General features: G+C 34.2%; 1 protein-coding gene across 1 annotated transcript in view; it reads right to left on the reverse strand.

The window, feature by feature from the left end:
* Positions 1–706: 706 nt before the first annotated feature.
* Positions 707–19,540, reverse strand: part of ABCB1 (ATP binding cassette subfamily B member 1) — a 35,274-nt gene continuing 16,440 nt past the window's right edge. Inside the window, 18 exon segments of the mRNA XM_066316830.1 lie at positions 707–865; positions 868–937; positions 2,290–2,436; positions 3,360–3,566; positions 5,436–5,633; positions 5,940–6,096; positions 7,741–7,881; positions 8,844–8,944; positions 10,794–10,997; positions 11,798–11,856; positions 11,859–11,880; positions 13,264–13,341; positions 14,603–14,710; positions 15,037–15,131; positions 15,134–15,182; positions 16,071–16,253; positions 17,811–17,972; positions 19,176–19,346. Of these exon segments, the coding sequence (XP_066172927.1) occupies positions 744–865; positions 868–937; positions 2,290–2,436; positions 3,360–3,566; positions 5,436–5,633; positions 5,940–6,096; positions 7,741–7,881; positions 8,844–8,944; positions 10,794–10,997; positions 11,798–11,856; positions 11,859–11,880; positions 13,264–13,341; positions 14,603–14,710; positions 15,037–15,131; positions 15,134–15,182; positions 16,071–16,253; positions 17,811–17,972; positions 19,176–19,346 (2,274 nt within the window). The 3' untranslated portion in view covers positions 707–743.

The raw sequence follows: 19,540 nt of genomic DNA on the forward strand, positions 1-19,540 counted from the left end.
CAGGATTTTGAGAGACTTGCAGAGAGTACTTTCCCAGGCTGCAGAAGATGCCTTGTCCTGCCCATCTGTTGTGGTCTTGGGTTTTTTTAGTTAGATACTGTTTAATTTCTGTTTCATTTCAAGCAGTCTTTTTCCATTTCTTAAGGTTGCAGCTCTTCAATGATCAGTAACTGTCAGTAAGGTACTTACAGCTATGAGATCCTTGTTTCAGCCTGTGCCCATATTTTCAAGGTGTTTGCTGACATCCCAGGCTGAAACTCCACATCATAACAACAGACATCTAGCATAAAGCTTCAGCTCACCTGCAAGTTCTCATAACAGCCTAATAGGCCAGAACTGACTGTCTTGCACAGGCACAGTGAGGATAAGGCTTGAGGTTTATTTCTGACAAGAGCAAAACTGTTTTTAATGAGTAAGAAAATATTTCCAAGTTGCTTACACCTGATTAGCGTGATTTTTGAAAGAGTTCAGCAGAAGCTAATATTAATTACATTTGGGTTAGCATGCTTCTACTTTCATGAGTGCAATGGGCATCTGCTTTAGCCACACAGAAAGAGGTTTGAATAATGAAAACTAGTGAGAAATCAGTACATACTTCCTTAGTATTTCTAGGGTTTCATAACATATGAAAGGAATGAAGAAAACAAAAATATCAAGACTGACTGTTGATACTGAATTACAATGACAAAAATAGCTGCAGTGACAATTCAGAGACAAATACTGCCTTTAATGGACATGCTGCATTACACATTTTGAACATTGACAAGGGAATAGTAGACACCCTTTTCAGCCAGCAGCTGCTGATGGGTGCCCTGCTCTATGACCTTGCCGTTCTGGACCACGGCGATCTTGTCGGCATTTTGATGGTGGAGAGGCGGTGAGCGATCACGATGCACGTGCGACCTTCTCGGGCTTTATCCAGTGCTTCCTGGACAATCTGCACAACGAGCAAACCAAAAGGTGAACTATTCTGGCAGCTGTTGTGAGATATATCTCAGCTGCCATCTGTAAACTCTAATGTGACACTGAAGGAAAGGGACTATCTGTTGCTCAAGCTAATTCTTGATTTAGAATTAGCCCATGTTGGCAGAGGGATAATGCTGTGATAGTTAAGAGAATTAGAAGGAACCAGGTTCATTACTAAGATGCATTTTAAGCAAAAAAGAAAATGGTCTTAAATTGTAGGAGATGTTCTGACTAGATTAAAAAAAAAGATAATTAAGCATTGGAACAGGGACAAAAACCTCTCTACTGAATTTCCTTGAGATTTAAAGTACCCTACCAAAAAAACATAAAGTAATCTAAATTTGAGTTCAGTGTTGGCCTTTGTGTGAAGTGGAGGTTTAACTGGGGACCTCCACAGCTTCCTTTCATGAGTGATAATTATATATGGAAGTCAAGTCAATACTCTTGGGCAAACTGCTATCATACTACTTCTTATGATTTCACAGGAACTCTCATGAATCACATTTTCTTAAAGCTATCACTGCCAGAAAGATATTAAAAACATCTCAGTTTTCCTGTATTTATTCCATATGTGTTAATGCAGAATAAAGTAAGAGGTTGAATTTCAATAACTAACTGGCATATAATCAAGAAAAAAATAAATAATGGGATCATGTACTGGCATTTTCCCCTTAAATCTTTTTCATGCCTACAATCGATCAAAACTTAGTAGAAAATTTTAACTTTCCAGATTATAATATATGATATAATATTTGCCTCATTAATAGTATTTTTATAGACTCTCTGTGAATTTTCTACAGCTAGGTTTTACTTTTGTAGTATCAAAGTTGCAGTTTGGGCTTAAAAAAAGAAGTAAATGTTTTAGAAATTTTCACCTGAAATTTTTGTTTTAGCCATGAACATGTAGCAAGGACCAGAGAGAAATGGGAGAAGAAAGAAAACTGAAGAAGGCCACATTTCACAAATTCACAGAAGAAAACCCTTGATATACTCTGGCAGCATCTTCAATCTTTTTGGCTTTTATAGTTTGTGTTTCCTGATTCAATTTTGATAGCACTTTCTCAGTTGAAACCTGAAGACTTCTAGGCTATGGAATGCATTCTTCATAGCAACTTCAATCTGCCTACTGCCATACAGATGTAAAAAGATTTTTTTTTTTTCCCAAGGAGAGGTAAGACGTTTATATTTGCCTACTATTTGCCTAAATACGTAATTTTTATAAGACACCATATTTCCAGATTTTGGTATTAAACTGTGGGAGTAAAAACAGTAATCATAATAGAAAAAAATAGATTCCAGATTCCTGGCTCATACTTAAGTTACCTTTTCACTTTCTGTGTCTAAGGCAGAAGTAGCTTCATCCAGAAGCAGAATTTGGGGCTTACGCACAAGAGCTCGGGCAATAGCGATACGTTGTTTCTGGCCACCAGAAAGCTGTGTCCCCTTGTCTCCTACACGGGTATTGTATTTCTGGAAAAAATATATTAAGTTCAGCCTGTGAATGAAAATCAGTTTGGATGTATATTGAAGCATATCAACTCTGACACCAGCCTCCCATAATCTGCATATTCCACCCCAGTAGCTCTCTGAAAACAACTGACCAGAATTTCTATCTGCCACAGATCTATAGATCTTTTACTAGTAGACTTCTTTATAACATCAAGTGCTTACTAAATTCAAAGCAACAAGCCACTATAAGGTTGAAATGGTGAAGTTATTCTCATCATCAGACAATGCAACACCATAGGTCAGTGAAATTCTATGAAAATACTGGGGTTTAAACTCTGAAAAATCATGCAAAGTGAGATGAATTTCTGGGGAAAATGTCATTAAATTTTACTGAATAGTTGTGATTATGTCTTCCTGGTCACTGCACAGGACAAAATTTTGTGCATGGCAGACCTTTCATCTCACCCAAGATGCTCAGTCTTACATTATTATGTGTTTGTCTCATATATATAGATGAAAAAATTCCTAGTAATTTTCAGACCATAGGAATACTTGAAATTTAAATTCTGGATATGTATAACTGAAAGAAAGTGTAAACTCATCCGTCTAACAGAATCTTTTACATATGCTTCAGAGAGACAGGAGCTTAAAAAAAATGTCCAACTTAAAAAATCCACCCCTTACTACCAGCTCTCAGTTATATAATTGTGTGTTTTTTTCCCTGAGATCTTAAAAGTTCCACTCTCCACCTGACAATAGAATCTCCCAGAGGGAAAATAACTATGGTAAACATAATTAAGTAAGAAAAATACTTTAAAAATAGTTTCAGATTTATTTTCATCTCAGAGAATTATTGTACTCCAGGTAATTATAAGCAGACACAGTTTTTCCCTGCCACTTTAGCTCACACCCAGTTGTGAGAACAAAAGAAGGGAATAACTTACATCTGGCAGTGACTCAATGAAGGAATGAATATTGGCTTCTTTTGCTGCAGTAACAATTTCCTCAAAGGACACCTGCCGACTGTTATCTCCATAGGCAATGTTTTCAGCAATAGTGAAGTCAAACAGGATTGGTTCTTGAGAGACAATACCAATCTGAGCTCTCAACCACTGGATATTAAGTGCCTTTGCATTTTTGCCATCAAAAAGCTGAGAAAGCAAACATTTTAAATTTTAGTCACATGGCTATATATGAATTTGAGACTTACTGTAAATTCATATGCAGAAGTTGTGCAATTGCAGTCTTTCCTTTGCTCTTTCTTACCAATTGCATGCCCACATAATCCCCTCACCTCCTCCTTGTCTATGTTCCAAAATTTTCTAATTCATAGAAGTGAATGCTGCCTCATTGCTTTTCTTTAATTCAATATTTAATTAAGATTTTGAAGATAGTGGAAGAGGCAACTTTAAAGGACTTTGGGTAAAGTTTTATCAATTGTTTCTTCAGCAAGAAAATTTTCCTCTATTTTGTATCTGTAAAGAAGGAATTTACTTCTGTGTTCCTTAAGATGTTATTTGCAGCCAGTTTTATTTATTGGCAACTCTCATACTTCTGCTAAATTTACCTGTGGAATTGCTGTCATTTTCTATTAGATATTTTATAGATATTCTATTAGATATTTTCTATTAGAATTTTTAACTTTTTTTTTTTTTTTTTTTTTTTTTTTTTTTTTTTTTTTAATGTATCAGCTTCATAATTGCACAAGTCACCTTAACGGGGACACAAATACCAGGACATTAAAAGGGCTGTTAAATCTCCACTAGAGTGACCCAGTGCAGCACTCAGGCTCTGTTTGGGTGACATGATCAGCTGGGTAGTTGAAGAATTTCCCCCTTCATAGCATGGCTATTATTTTACTCACTCCACAATTGGTGCCAGAACAGTTAATTCTACATTATTCTACTAACTCCACAGTTGGTGCTAGAACAGTCAATTTTCAGCCAGTATAACTTTTTCTTCAAAAGAAAAGGTGTCATATTGAACATGGTTCAAAATCCAATTAAATGAGGGAACTTTTGTGAACAGCTGTTCTGACAGTTTCTGCTTTAAGCTAAACCTCCTTCACTCAGTTCACAGTTCAACTCAGTCTGAGAATTAGTCCGACACTTGTGGTTTCTATGGCACAGGTCTGTGCTTTACCCTTCAATGAACTATCGTTGGTTATTTACGGACATGAGGTCAGAAACACTTGTAAGGAAATTGCACTTAGTTAAACACACTTTTGAGGCACCTATGCTGCTTCTTTCTACACATGATTTTGCTAGACTGAACCTTTATGGGCACTTTTAACCTCAAAAAAATAGTTTCCATTGCATCTAGTCTTTATTTAAGTATTGGTTTGTGTTTTGTACTTCACAGAGACAGGTTCTAAAATCCTTCTTATTCTCACCTCATAAAGACCAAAATGTGTGTTCTGTTTCTGACGAAACCTCTGAGCATGTTTACATCAAAGAACACAGCAATCAACAGTACCATTATGTGAAAAAAATTAAAGGTGCTGAATGAGTAGTATAGGGAACTCCACATATATTTTAAACCAAAATTACTGAAAGTATTTGTAATCTATCACCTGATAAACAGGCATACTCATAAAGATGTTTCTGAAAATTAAAAATTATGAAAAATTACTTTTGTCAATATTCACCTTTTTTTGAGAGAGAACATAGATGGTAAATTCTATTACTAGATCATACAGAAGTAGATACATATATTTATTAGTTTTTAAACTGTTCATGTTATAAAAACCTCAGGAAATTTGCCCTGAATTTAAAGCCATCATGATATTATGGATCAGGCATATTTTTACAACACAGATCTTCATTGATTCATTGTAATGTAGGAAACTGGGACTTACATACATCTCATTTAATTAAGGAAACCAATGAGTCACTCTTGACCTTTACATTAAAAGTACTTAAAAAATAAACATAGAAATATTGTTTACTTATCACACCACAGAAAGCCAATTAAGAACACCTTCACTTAACACTTTGACAAGTTCTTGCAAAAATACTTACCATTTCCCCATCAAGTGGGTCATAAAATCTCTCCAGCAGCTGAACAACGGTGCTCTTTCCACAGCCACTGCTGCCAACAAGAGCCAGAGTTTGTCCCTTTTCTACTTTTAGATTCAAACCTTGGAGAATTTTGACCTCTGGTCGGTTTGGGTAGTTAAATGCCACATCTTTGATTGTTATGTTTCCCTCAAATGTTTCCTATAATTAAAATATTATCATTGTTACATCTTTAAGACAATTTCACAGATGATTAAAATAGAATTGCAGAAGTATGCCCCCCCTCCCCAAATCAATAGAGATTTACAAAACAATTACCCTTTTGGCTCTATGTGCAAAAGATGGACTCACAATAGAGAACTTGGTGCATATTGTATTCAGATAGTGTCAAGGATGCATTGTGATAAGGATGTAATCAGGAGAGCAAGAATCAGTTTGAAGAGAGTGAGGAGAGTGCTGTCCATATTACCAATAAATGCTATCACCCATCACACATGGCTTACTTACAGGCTTGTCTCCTTCTTCACTGTAACTGTCTATTGAGGGCACTCTTTCAAACAGCAGAAACAAGTGGGCTGCTGATATCTTGGCTTTGGCGTAGTCTGGAGCAAAAGAACTGGCTTGTCCTAGTGCCATTGCACCAAATACAACAGCTGAAAACACTCTATAAAAGGGATCAGGAAAAAATATCAAGAGACAGTGAAGAAAAGGACACTGGAGATGTGGCTGCTGTCAACTTTTACTCAGAGAAAAAAGAAGGCTAAATTTAGAAAGAATAAACAGTAATCAAATATTATTGCTTTTATTATTCATTTAGCTCCAGAAATTTCTTCTTTCCCTCTTTTAATGACATGAGACAAATATGCCTGCATTCCGAATTCCATGTTTTCATTACTTATTAGAAGTAATGTCTTTAGTTATTAATTCTGGTTAGTATATTAAATCTCAGCTGAGGCTATAAGGACTGGGGTCAATGGATGGCAATATTGTTACTCTAATGCTGTTCTATCATCACTGTGGTTTTCTCTCTATGGTTCAACGACCTTCGGGAATTACTGATCACTTTTTAAGGCATCAGCAAAAATAAGAAATCAAGCCTACAACAGGTGACAATAAAGATTTGATTTTCTACCACATGTCTGCTGGAAAAAAATTGCAGGGTTTATGATAGAGTCTTACATGTGGCCAGAGGGTAATAAGCCCCATGAAGATGTATCAAGTCTGAGGGTTGATCTGCAACTTCCCAGAGTGGCTTATATTGCGAGACAGCTACTTGGGTATGTTTTGTAAACCAAAGGTTTTAATAAAATAGAAAATAGCAAATAATACAGAAACAAAATAATATAAGAATAAAAGCCATGTGCAGGTGCCAGAGAAGCATCTGACACCTGACTAGACACCCCAAGAAGACCTTGAGCACTTCTGTGCTCTTTCTTTAATACTTATGTTTTAGGAGGGCTAATTTGTCTTGCTGCTGATAGAACCAGCTACAGGTTTTGAGGAACATTTCTAAAGCCCAACCAGTGTTCCTGTGCAGACATTGGGCCAATTGCAACAAGGGAAGACCAGAAAGTTCTGATGCTTCTTTTTGAAAAGTCAGGGGTGTAACTGAAACCCCTTTTCTGTATTTGGAAACATTTGTTTTGGCGTAAAATGCACTGCTGCAAGTTTACAATACCAATAAAGATTGAAAACTATGCTTTTATTGGTTTTTTATGACTTTTGTATAATTTTATGGAATTTTATGTAATTCATAGGCTACATTGGAATAGTTTAAGAATCTGTTATCTTCAGCGATTACTTACTGTCATGCACCATAGTAACAAATCATCACCAAGAAAAGTTATTTGATATTTGACACCTCTTAACCTGTTTTAAGGCAGAATAAAATAGATTCATTTTTATTTATTTTGTCTTTTTTTCTTCAGAGCTTCATAAAGTGATCTGTTTTATTCTGCATTTGAACGGCCTAGAAGGGCTCACACTGTTTTTGAAAGGGAGCTCAAACCCTCCCCTTCAAATCTAACCACAAATTCATTCCGTTGGCTAGAGATGTTCAGATAGCAGATGAGATGCAGACACTTTCTAACATCTTCTGGTCAAAATCAGCTGTGCTGACTATCTTTAATTATACAGGTAACAAAATTCAGTATGGTTGAACTTCTTGGGTATCCAGGTCACTGATATCCACACTGGTAGGATCTCAGCCTATCATACTTGTTCCCATAGCCCTCTATTGAGCTATTTCTCTTAAATTATAAATATTATCCTGGACAGACAGAAAAAGGATTTCAAAAGAGATACTTACAAAAATACATCTTGATAGACCATGTGTCCATTTACCACTAGATAGGCACCAAACCGGAAACAGCCAGCATAGGTAAAGAACATCATTGCTTGTGAAAGGGCAAAACAAAAGCCAAATATATGTGCCTTCTTCACAGAATTTCTGTAGAGAAAAAAAGGCATATTTTCATCAAAGTGTGCAGTCATACTGAAGTCCTAGTACACAAAAAACAATTTACTTCAACTGATACTGTTATGAATGGAAAGTTTACATACATTGAAACACTGACTAAAACACATCTCTCTTGGAGAGTAAGTTCTTATTTATACTAGAGCAACAAAAAGATGAAAGTCTTGGAGAAATCCCATCAATGTCAACCCTGAGAATGGTTAGGAACTGTTCTGCAAACTGTCAGACATGAACTCAAACCCAGCAGCCTGGGAAAAAAGCTAATAATATATTTTACGTCCTGCAATGTGCTCTAACCACTCATTTATTATGGTAGATGTTTTAGTGGCACCCTTGCTTCTTTCCCATTATATTTGTGTACATATACTTTCATTTCCTTTACTTTCTCACAGATGCCTGAAAATTAACCATTTTATTCTGGAACAAACAAAACTTTAATTGGTAGGATCTATTTAGTTGTTTGCTTTTAAGACCTTTAAATTTTGCCTTAGTCCAGACAGACTTAGATAACTTTATTTTCAGCCCCAAACCAGTAAGTAATTATTCAAATGTTTTCCATCTTGCTAAAACTATAAAAATAGCTTCATGTAATGTTCAATTATATTAAAATGTTTTTAATTAAATACCCAAAACAAATCAGGTGGAAATTTAGATTAGACCACTCCAAAAACTCATTTAAAACCAACATTTTTCCAAACCAAGTGACCCTGTAATAGAAGATACCAATATTATAACAGAAAATTATTAAATCAGAATTTAAAAAGTGTTGGCTGGCGGCTGGTTGCATTTGTCAATAAAATATGAAAAATATTGATATTAATTCTGAGAAAATTAAACTATACATTATATCATACACACTACAAAAAATATATTTTTTGTCAAAGTAAATGCTTGCAATTCATTACAGATTTTTTAGCTTAGTTTTTTTATTATACCTGTATGGTACAATCAGATGTTCTCCATACATCGACTCAAATTTTCTTTCTCGGGTCAAGCTAACAACAGTTCTAATATTTTCTATTGCTTCTGTGGCAATCTGCAATAGAGAAACAAATGTTTTAATCAAAAGTTAAGTATGTTGAAATTCCTTTTTCTTAATTAATAAAAGATTCTGTTGGAATACAATTTTATGTTATATACTGGTTACTAAAAGCATAGACTGTTTATAAAAATAAGCATTTTTCTTTTTAGGACAATGAGATTTTTTTACGATGCTCAGAATTTTCTGATAAGATTTCTTTAAATGTTCTACAAATGAATGGTGAAAAAACTATACAGCGATAAAAAATATAGAGAAGACACTCAACATGAAAAATGGCATATTAGCATTTAACTTCCAGTCCACTGAGTTTGGGCTATAATCAAAATGTTGAAGTTACTTGGGTGCCTTAGAGCGTAACTGAGATATTTGCTCTGATACTGTCTTCTAGCTTGCAAATTCTTTAGACTTATCTACATAAATGTGTCAGGGGACATTCAGATTACATATCAAAAAAATCTAATTTTTTAGAAAATTTTTTAAAATTTTACTCTTAGTGTGGTCAGGCATTCAAACAGATTGCCTGGGGAAGTGGTGGAGTCACTGCTTCCCCAAGTGTTCAAGAGATGGATGTGGCACTTGGGGATATGCTTTAGGGGTCATTATGGTGGTACTGGCTTGATGGTTGGACTTGATGACCTTGAGGTCTCTTAAACCTTGATAATTCTGTGAAAAGACTCTCAAGACTTTAATGCATTTTGCTAAATATACATTTAATATAATCTTAGTTTAATTAAGATCATAAAGTAAGGTTTTTTTAGGAACCTAAGTTCAGCAACTCTTTGCAGAAAGCAAATTTTCCAGGTGGAACGCTATTTTTACTGAAAAAACTTGTATTTTTTTTAATGAAAATTGAATATAATGCCTATAGTCCAGTGCTTCCTTAGGTGGCCTTGAGAAGGGACACTCACATTACTATGAAAAGGAAATTTTTTTTGAAGTTTTGAAAAAACACCATAAATATTTGTAACACCTGTGCTAATTCTTCACAACATGATGCATTAAGGAAGTCTTTGGTGTCTATTCCAAGAACTGTCAACTGTTTTCTGTCACATCTTACAACAAAACAACAATAAAATAAATGCTCATCCCTCAGAGAGAAGCAGAAGAAATGTACCCATTGAAAGGAAAAGGAATGGAATTGCGTGACCTTAGATAAATAATTTTCTTTTCATCAACTTTTAAAAACAGTAGGACATAGGAAGAGATTTTAGAATAGTTTTACCTTGAAGAAAGCAATATCTGGGAAGTGATGAAATAGTTGTTCTGTCCCAAAAGGATTTTTGGAATGAAGTGACATTAAATGCCTTCATTCAATTTGTTAAACAAGAGTCTAGCCTTCTTGCTTTTCAGTTCTCATCTTTCTCTTCCCTCACAAAGGAATGGCAAACAGAAACCAGTGGATATTATACATATTATCACTGCAAACATTAATAAGATGAAGAAGGGGAAGAAAAAAAAAAAGAGCAGTGTAATAAACATAAGATAGATGGCGTGCCGAAAAGGGATGAGGGGGAAAAAAAAAAAAGAGAATGTCAAAATGAGGATGGTTGCAAAATAAGGAAAACAAAGATGTCTAGAAAAGGAATGAGAAGAGGATAAGCCTGAATTGTGTTCAGCACATTCCAATATTTAACTACAAAAATATTAATAGGTTAATAAGGTAAGTCTTCGATTGTTATTGAAGAATTCTGATACTCTGTGGGTCTACTAGTGTGCCTGGCTGTCTTTGGAATTTACATATTGTAAAATGTTCTGTATTCAGAAGTCATACATTCATTAACAATGTTCTGGTAAATATGTCTGTATACATTATACAGAAATAGATTAATCTCTCTAGACCCACCTTTCCTGCAGTTTCCAGCTCTCGTTTATCTTTCTTAGCATGTCCAGCCAACATCTTCATTTCAATCATTCCTGCCACTGCAATGATGGGCACAACTGCTAAAAGTAGCAGGGTCAGCTGCCAGCCATAAACTAATGATATAATAATTCCAGTCCCCAGGTTGGCCACGTTTTGGGCAATTAATGCTAGTCTGACACCAGTTGCCTGGAAAAAAAAAAGGCATTTCTTACTAACATAACTGCATTTTTAATAAAGAAAGCATTTTCACCCACAAAGTTCCTGATTCTCAAAACACTGCTCAGAAAGTCTTAACTCAGTTTTGCTATTTTTCAAAATGGGAGTTTCTTAAATGCAAGTCATCACACATAGCCCAATGAAGAAAAAGCTAAATATTTACTTTTCCTATGGAATAAAGCCAAAGATACTTAGAATTCTTCAGCTCAGAAAAAAACTCAGCACATAACTTCATGTAGCAGTAAAAATTTACTCAAGCATACGCAACTAATACATTAAGTGTATTTTATCTTAATATTACAGGCCCCTGGAAAGTAAGCAATTTACTTTAAAAGTATCTCCACAAAAGTAACAGAGAAAAGGAAGTCAATTGCTCACAGTTCTATTTTTTTTAAATAAGAAATCTGTACGACCAAAAAAATAGCAGGAGATCGTAAACTGAAATAAATTTAGTTGCATGTTTTTAGGTGAATAAGACCTCTTTAAAAAGACTTCTTAGGCAAGAGATTCCCAATAAATTTGTTTAATAATGACGGTCACATACAGCACAATAGTAACCTTAAAAAAAAAAATTGTTTGGAAATAAGTCCTGTAAATATATATAACCATAATTTTTATAAAGTGCATTGGTGCACTCTCTACCAGCCATTGTTTTTTGGTATATTTTAGTTGTCAAAATCAAGACTGTTATCCAGCCAGTCAAATCCAAGCTGCAACTTCATTACATGCTAAACCAAATATGAAATCTTCCAACCCAAAATTTTACTCACTCCTTTCACTTGAGAGGCATCATTAGCAAGTCTTGTAGTTAACGCTCCAGTGCTATTTTAGGATTATCAAACCAGCCCATATCCTATAATAAGAAAAATATTTTTAAGACCAGATTTGGACATTTCAAATAAACTGCTAAGTAAATCTAGTATGTGGCAGTGCCACAGTTCTGCATATTTAAATAAGTTTAATTCTGTCATTGCACATTGAATCTATTTAGAAAGAAGTGTAATCTTGTGAATCATTGATGTATTCATTGTCACTGCTGAGAAGGGAGGGGAGCAGCTGAGAGATTCATAAAAGCAAAATTTACCCTCCCTCACTGCTGCTCCCTCACTGAATCTCCTTGGAGGAGAGACTCTTTGGTCACACTCCTCATGGTTACAAAACTGTTTGGGGAAGGACTAAGTGTAAAGAATTTTCAGATTAAACATAAAATATTCCTTGCTTTGTTTCTTCCCATAATGAAGAGGCTTATTTAGAAGTTATGAGACACCAACAAAACAACAAAAAAACCCCAAACTAAATCAACCAAAAAACCAAACTGGTCTATCTGATCAAAGTTAATTGTTGGGATCAGGTATACAGTTTATGACTTATTCACCATGTGACCAAATATCTAATTTAAACTGACACATGTAATATGCATTGAATGAAGTCCTGGTAAATGTCTCACAGGCATTTGTGACCTCAAGACTCAGATGTAAGATTGCCTTTCATTAGATTTTTAGTATGGCAGATCTATAAATCATAATTTTTCAGACTAAAACAGTTTTCTGTCATATTGAAAATAGTCATGTTCACATGACTAAAATTCTATGTCTACATGTAGCTTTATGTGCAAGACTTAAACCTCCATAACTATCATATTTTGTATTTAAAATCTAAAATACTGATCCTGAAATAATGAAAAATTAAGGCGAATTTAGAATTACTTCACAACATTAGGTTCTATTATACTTTAACACACTTTCAATACACAATATTATTATTGCATTAACAAACACAATTAAGGAGTCACGTTCTTGGACAGAGACTTCCAAATAAATTTTAAAAAAACCCACATGTCTGTGCATACCCCAATTTAAAACAGACATTTGAAGTAAGATTTACACTGTAAGTTGTGTTGAATTTCTTTAGGGGAGAAAGGGCACAAAAATGCAAAGTGGGCAAATGAACAGATAATGGGATACTGCTGGTGCACATCAACTTGTCAGGCCCTTGTAACTTGGCTGAAAAACTAAGTCTTTGCAAGGAGTACATAAAAGCTCTTGTATTGATTTAAGACTCTCTCTCTAAGGACCCTTTGCATAACCACATGTAGCTAATCAAATTGGTTTTCTAATCTCATTTAATCAATCTTCACTGTATGATAGAGTGATGTAGACTACTGTATTTTATACCAATACCACTGATTATTTTTAAAACCAAATATTTTTAAAATCAAAATATTTATTAACTTTACCTGTCTAAGCATTGCTTTAAAAGCCATGAATCGAAGCCTCATTGTAAGAATTTCTCCAGCTTTGCCAAATGCGAAACCCTGTTTGAGAAAAAGTACAATGCTTAGTATATATTACACTATTTGTGTTTATTCAAAATATTTTAGATTAATTGCCTCTACAATGTCAAAGTAAAAAACGTTTTAGTCCTGTTTGCAGAAAGCAAATGTAAAACCAGGTTAAATATATATAAAATCTAGTAGCTTCATAGTAAAGACATTCAATTACTATTACTGAAAAAAATATAGCGTAGCAACGCTATGCTAAAAAAAGGAGCATAGCAATATTTCCCAGCACTGCTTCACCAGCATGCTTTGAGGAGAAAGTCACTAATCAACCCTTTGACTTCATATATCTGAGTCAATCTAAGTCAGATTTTAAAAGTGGCATTTAGGTAATTCATTTTAGATTAAAGACTTTGTAAGGCAACTTAAGTTCATTGAAGTCAAATGCATCAGTCAAATTTAAAACATTATCTGAACATTTATAAACTGAGCAAACCTATCACAGCACTGTGCTACTTAGCCTTCTATACTCAGGTCTTTTTTATTCTTGATCAACAAGGCAATTCCATAAACAAACTAGGCTTCTGCAAGAGACTGCTGCTGCCTCAACTGCACCTTATTTTTTTCACTCTGTGGGCTCATTTAACAGATAAAACTATACCAACATATTCCTAAATTATAAACCAGACTATATATGAAAATATTTAATATGATTACTACTTTTTTTTTTTTCTTTTTAGTGGGACTGTTGTAGCAGGTACAACCCTTAGTATTTCAGCAGGAGGAACTGAATATCAGTCTGATGAGTGTTACCTGACAAAACTGGGCCTGTGAGTCTTTGGGGACTCCCACAGGAGAAATATGGGACATTCCCTTGGACAAGGAAGAGGTTAGGAAAGTTAAAAATTGGAGAACAAAGGCATGAGATTGATAGATTTTCAATTACAGATTCAAATAGGGAGGCTTGAGCGTAAGAAGGAGGAGGTAGAATGTAAGGGGTGGAGAAGTTGTCTGTTAGTAGGGAATGAAGAAAAGGGTGAGAAAATCCAGAGTTTCATGCTGAGAAGTGTCTAACTGATGGACAAGATGGGAATTTCTGAAGTTAAGATGTCTAAATAGGCTCAAAAGACTTAAACAAAAGCAGCTCTAGGTAAAAAAAGTTTCAGCATAGGACACATCTAGAACCGTAAATACAGGTTCTGGTTTGAGTTGGAGACGTATTATGAAGATGCAAATTTTTAGTATATAGGTTTATAAAACCCGATGAACAATTATAATAAGGTTAAAATAATAAAACATACCTGAAAAAAGAAAGTAAAAAGGAAATGATTCCAAGCACTAAAAACAGCAGGGAATATAAGTTGCTCTGTTTTCTTAAGTAGTCCTTGTCAGTCTCGCTAAAAATCTATAAAATAAAATTTGAAACAACATTTTTATAAAATTAACTAACAATCTAAAATACTCTCATCTTTCTCAGTAACTTTTTTGGTAGTCAAATGTATTCATGTGAAATTTGATCATATGTTACATAATATTTAATGTATAACAAGCATATTTCAGGTTCTAGCAAAACTTTTAGCATTTTGTAAATATACAAATTTTCAGAGTTTTGCAAGAGTGCATCACTTTTCAGCTTCACTGAAGATTGATTGTGGTGATTGTTTTTAACCTAATTTTACTAGAAACAAATTTTCTGGGCTTACAGTTTTTTGTTATTTTATTCCAACTTACCCCTATGATTTTAGAAAATATGATTGCAAATGCAGGTTGTAAAGCTCCATTGATGATTGCACACAAGGTTCCAGCTACAAAGTATGGCCATTCAGTTTGTTCAACTTCATGATTTTCAGAAATGAAGCTGGAGGTAGTTCTTCAGCCTAAAGAATGTGAATTGGGTTAGGACAAACATAAATGTATTTGGAGAAATACAGAGAAAAGGGGAGATTAATAATCGATTTCCTATTACCAGAATCTATTCAGGAGAAGCAAAAAGGTAGTTTTCATAACATGAATAAATTATGGTGCTTTTTCCCGTCATTCTAACACAAGGAAGAGAGATCTGTACATCATATCTACTGCTGTCATTCTTTAATATTAGTTTGCCCATATAATTTTTGTTGGTGAATACTTTGGTATTGGTCAATTGTGGGCCTGGTATTTCTGCGTCTGAGAGATTTTAGCCTGCTAGGAGCTGCTTTTTCCCAAGGGAAAACTTCTCAAACCCAGAAATATTAGGCCCAGAGTAAGTGATGACTGAACTACTCATATTGCTCTGTGTAATCCATGGCTTGATTAATTCGAGTAATTGTTCATTAAGCAATTTGTAACAGTAAAATAAATGCTGTAGATATGAATGCAGTCATATTTTGGGGATGGAGTTTGAGAGTTTTGTTGTAAGAGTTATGTTGGGCTAAATATTTTGTTTCTTATCCAAAAATGAATGTTTAACCTGTATAGACTATGTTGGTATGGTGTGTAAATATATATGTTTATTTCTTTTAAAGGAAATTTCTTTTCCATAATAAACTCATCATCCTTGTTATAGATTTTTAATTACCATTTTATTTCTGTATCATTTATGTTGAGACTATAAAAGGAAGTTATTAATATAATCAGTCAAAAGCTATTTAGTATTTAAAAATTTTCATGTCTTCCTCATCCCAATCAAATGCCTCCTTCTTCTTGTACCTTTTTTCAGCTGGAGAATGAATTTACCAAACTTTGTTAGTGAATCAAGTTCACTAACAGCTCTGCAAGATACTTACAGGTGAAGTTTTTTCCTCATCAGGATTATCATTTTGCTCTCCTGGCTTTTTCATGCTTCTCCGAGTTGATCGTCTTCTCAATCCTTTAGTTAAGGATTCTTCAAATTCTAGTTCAGATTCACTGTTTTTGACACTACGCACATTCTCATAATTGCCTGATGATGGAACTTCAGCTTCTATTGACTAAAAGTATGACGAACACGATAATAAGATTGAATATGCATATATTATTACTTAAACTTTCAAATTATGAGGTATATCAAAGTAAAGTAACTTTGTTCTGGTTGAATGAGATATGGGGAACCAACATATAATGCCTTAAAGAGATATGAAAACCTGTATAATATTTATTAAAGCTCTATCTTCAGAGATTTAATCATATATGGGTTTTGCATGACTCACGAAAATTCTATTATTAAGTGGAGGACAGGGGGTCAAGAGCAGCTTCTCTTTTTTTAATGAATTAAACAAAAAGTTTTAAATTGAGGGTAAACCCTTTGCATTCCTCTTGTGATCTTTTAGAATGAGTTCTTGGGGGATATACAGTTTATTTATGAAGTGATAAAACATTACTGCCTTTACTGCAGAACACGCTTAAGAATTCTTGACTTTAAATTGAATAAGGAAGTTCAGCATGAAGCAAGTCAAAAAGAGACTCTGACTGAAAAATTAGAGCAGCCTGGAAAAGAGCCTTACCCCTGGTGGTACTTTTGCCAGTCTTTGAGAGAATAAATAAATGTCTACCCACTCCTAGAGTATTTGATAACAACTGGATTCAAAGTTGCTTTCAATTTGTATTTTGCTTTTTCCAGAATTTTTTTATTTCTTACTTCTTTTTTGCACTACTAATAAAAATATATCTTTTTACTTGCTTTCAATTTTTAATTTTCTTTTAAATTGTTTTAAATTTTCTTTTCATTTGATATTTCCTCATTTCCCCCATATTTGCAATTGCATGGATACAAAGTTACTTTGAATCTAAGCTAACAAAATGGATTCTCCCATGAAGAAATAGTTTAATTGGTCTGGTTAACCTCTTCAGTCTGACATACTGAGATGGCAGTTTCAGTTTATTCAATGGACATAGTGGTTATGCAGTAAATCAAAGGCTACAGTGAAAATCTGCTATAGCTTAACGGTCACATAGGACATTGGGGTGTAAGTATCAATGTATCTTGGTCTCCATTCAATAAGTTATACATTTTAGAAATTTATTATAATTTGCAATTTATTTTTTCTGTCTATATAAGTTAAGAACATATTTTTGCTCTTGGCATAACTGCTTTATTTTCCTTTTTCTTCTATTCCAACACTTTTTTTTCTTTAGAAAGGAATTCAGTATGAAGGATTATAACTAAACAGCTTAAAATATGCATGCCCTGTTCCTCCAGTGTCAGCTACTGTATTTATAGTGTCAGCTACTTTATTTTACCTTTTATCTGACTAAGAGCAAGCAATAAAATACCAAACTAAGGTAGTTATCTGCTCTACAGTAACTGAATAAAAGGAAAACATAAAATAGTCTTTTAAGTTTAAATACATAGAAGATTAAGAATGTACTCTCCTGGGTGTAAACAAGTCTTGTACCAAAACTAGTGGTCTCTCAAATTATTATTTTCCTTGCAAAGTACATGACTTTTTTGCTGTTATCAAAATATGCTGTAGAATTTCTCATACTTTTGCTAAAATGACTATGGGTGCAGAAAAAAAAAAAAAGGCTACAGCTAGAGACAAAAGTACCTGCATGTTAACAAGTTTGTGGTAGATTCCCTTCCTCTCAAGCAGTTGAGCATGATTCCCTTGTTCTGCAATAACTCCACCTTCGAACACAACTATCTGATCTGCGTTTCGGACCGTTGATAGTCGATGAGCCACGACAACCGTGGTGCGCCCTTCCCTTGCCTGAAAATAGCAATATTTAGTGTGAGTATTTATAAGTAAATGCAAAAGCGGTTCATCTTCATATCAGAGTTGAATATGACCTAAAAGGAACATTAAAATGGTTCTCAGAAAAATATAACTTTCAAAACAAAAAAATTCATTGAGTTCCTTAAAACAGAAATATAATTTAAATCTTGAAATTTAATATTAGAGATCATCTTTCACTGTGACACATAAATACATCAAATTTTGATCAAAAACATCAAAATAAAAATCTTAATATATAAAATTTTAGAATGTTACAAACCCTAAAAATTTTTAAATGCTAGAATTTTTTTCTATTTAGGCCCAAAGTTGCCCACTTAAACCTTAAAAATCCATGGAGAATTTATACTCAGAAACATTAGAAAATATGTTACATTCATTTGTAAAGATATCAGTGTTTTAAGCTCTAAGTCATTGCTAACTCATGTGACTACAATAAAAAATAAAACTCTCTACAATTTCACGTGAATTGTATTTTAGCTAAGTACCTTTCTTTGGATATTTATAAGCGTAACACACTTAATGTTGCAAACATCACAGCTTGTCATTTTAATTATGAGGTTGTTTTAAAGTGATCAAGCAAATTTCAGTTTAAATAATCAAAGTAATGATCCCAAGCTGTGGAATTCTGTTGGAACTTGGATGGAGTTAATCTTCAGTGATGTCCCTCAAGAGGTCCATACTGGGACCCATGGTATTCAATATCTTCATCATCGATACTGATAAATGGGATTGAGATTGAGTGCACACTTAGTAAGTTTGAGAGTGACATCAAGCTGAGTGGTGAAATTTATTAAATTGAGGGAAGGGATGGCATTCAGAAGGTCTCCAATAGGCCTGAGGAACAGGCCCAGCAGAACCTTACAAAGCTCAACAAGAACAGGTGACTGACAGCAATATGAGAGACAGTAAGACACATGATGAATGAGGATGGTATTTACACCAAGAAAACGCTGATTTAAGCTTAATAATGCAGAAAATATGATTCCATCTTCTAATTTGAAATAAGATTTGTCTCTGTAATACCTTCAGCAACTCGAAAATTCTCTGTACAAAGAATATTAGCCAAATTAAAGCTTTCTTTTTGTGTTTTCATGTGTTTATATTTTCAACAAAAGACCAGGAAAGAAGTAAATATTAGGCTCCTGCTTACATGCTTCATTTTGGAACAATACTGACCGTGTCCAGTGCTGCCTGCACAATTGATTCACTCTCAGTATCCAAAGCTGATGTTGCCTCATCAAGCAGAAGAATTTTAGGATTACGAACCAGAGCTCGGGCAATTGCTATTCTTTGCTTCTGTCCTCCACTGAGCTGTGCCCCTCTTTCTCCAACCACAGTTTCAAACTTCTACAAGACAAATACATGTATTGAAAACATTCAGTGGCAGAGTCCTTCCACTAAAGATGCCAGACACGCCAGTAACATCTCCTCCATTCTCTACAGAAATAAACACCTACTTGGATAAACCTAACTAATAATTTGTGTTCCTGGAATTCTAGTAGTTCTTCAAATGACAGCCAAATCATTGCCTGAAGATACAA

This window comes from Sylvia atricapilla, chromosome 1, assembly GCF_009819655.1.
Source record: "Sylvia atricapilla isolate bSylAtr1 chromosome 1, bSylAtr1.pri, whole genome shotgun sequence".
Classification (NCBI taxonomy): Eukaryota; Metazoa; Chordata; class Aves; order Passeriformes; family Sylviidae; genus Sylvia; species Sylvia atricapilla.